Source organism: Fopius arisanus, unplaced genomic scaffold (genome assembly GCF_000806365.1).
Source record: "Fopius arisanus strain USDA-PBARC FA_bdor unplaced genomic scaffold, ASM80636v1 scaffold00867, whole genome shotgun sequence".
Classification (NCBI taxonomy): Eukaryota; Metazoa; Arthropoda; class Insecta; order Hymenoptera; family Braconidae; genus Fopius; species Fopius arisanus.
The window spans coordinates 1-1,614 of NW_011888606.1; the positions used below are offsets into that span (position 1 = coordinate 1).

The 1,614-nt window shown below is 32.8% G+C and overlaps 1 protein-coding gene across 1 annotated transcript; it reads right to left on the reverse strand.

Annotated features, from left to right (window-relative positions):
• Positions 1-66: 66 nt before the first annotated feature.
• LOC105273085 (uncharacterized) lies at positions 67-1,555 on the reverse strand. The gene is made up of 2 exons (XM_011315320.1): positions 1,219-1,555; positions 67-355 (listed from the first exon to the last, which is right to left on the reverse strand). Exons 1-2 carry the CDS (start codon positions 1,510-1,512, stop codon positions 119-121), a joined length of 531 nt encoding a protein of 176 aa, XP_011313622.1. The 5' UTR covers positions 1,513-1,555; the 3' UTR covers positions 67-118.
• Positions 1,556-1,614: the final 59 nt, after the last annotated feature.

Genomic DNA, 1,614 nt, shown 5'->3' on the forward strand with positions numbered 1-1,614 from the left:
AGAACTGCACCTAAGTTTCAGATAAAAAAACAAGGAACAAGAACTAACTACACGAGATATATAGATAGTCCAACCGGGCCTTAAAGCAGAAATTTAGTAGTACTCAAAAAAATATTGCCTATATGATCAAATAAATTTCAATGATGAAAATTACCTGACAGTAATGAAAGAAACACCGGATAATTCGAGTATTAGGGTAGGTCAGCAGAATCGCTGAACTTAGGGCTTGTTCAAAATCAATTGTAAATGTCTCGGGTATCCAATGTGGAGCACCAATATTTTTGAACCATCGTAGTACAGCAACATATGCTCCGACGTTTTTACTTCCCATGAGAATCCAAGCAATTGGGATAGGCTAAATCGACATAACATTAATTAAATTTGGACATTTGGAAATTTTAATTTGCAGCTGGAGAATGTATGCATATTTTTTAAGCGCATTCACAATTTTCAATGACCGATTCAGTCACCTTTGAATAATCCATAGAATCATCTAAAAATATTTTATATGGTCACAAAAAGATGTACAGTTTTTCATGGGTGCGTTATTTAATGTCAACTCGAACTATGTTGACCCACAATATTGGTGTTATTTTAATTTAAAATAGGAAATAACAACAGGCTGCATGACAGTGTGTGAATATATTATATTGGAGACGTTCCGCGGAAAAGGACTCAACCTGTAAACACCACCCTTTTCCAAATTGATAACGATTTTTGTATACTTTTAGATTACTTTCCAAACTGTGTCTTAAAATTTTTCATTTTTTTAACATTCAAGAATATCTTTTCTATAATTATTATTGAATCGATTTCTGTAGGTTCGAAGCAGGTATTTTCGAGAAAAGTCGAAAAATTTCATTATTTACAGTGACTCACCATGCAATAAAATCACCTACATTGAGCTCATTCTCCCATTTCTTCAATTTGAAAGGGGGCAAAATTTGATAAAAACATCCTGACATAGCTTTGGTCGACTTTCATTATATTGCTAAATAATATATAGATCATAAAGATATATCTTATGTCGTTATAAAATTATTAATAATAATAATATATCACAAAAAGGAGAAAGAATATCTAACGTTAAGATATATCTTATTTCTTGTTATTTATAAATGCAATAAAAGTGGACTGACACACCCTAAGGATGCTCCGATCTGATTTTACTGAATTTTTAACGAAAAAAACCAAGGGATTTATCAACTCTGAACTTACCGTATCATCAATTCTACCCATCAGAGTTAATAACTGTAAAACCTGCGGCCTTCGAGGACAGACTTTAAATGTAGCGTCGAGATGAAAATTTTTGATATTAAGTGACCTCAAATAATTAATATCTGCAAATACTACTGATGTAGAACGTCCTAATCCACGTATTGATGTAACTGTTATGGTTCCTCCGGCGTAGCTTGCATACTTTTCGTTCCAAGGCTGCTTATTAAATAAATTCACGTAGTCATCCAAGGATTGTGGTAAGGGCGGCACTGATTTTGTTCGCCAGATCTTCATTTTTCTTTTGACAGCAATGAAAGGTCGAAGAATACTTGCCCGCGGATATCTAAACATAAGCATTAAATATTGTAATTTTTTGCATTCAACTATTTTACATTG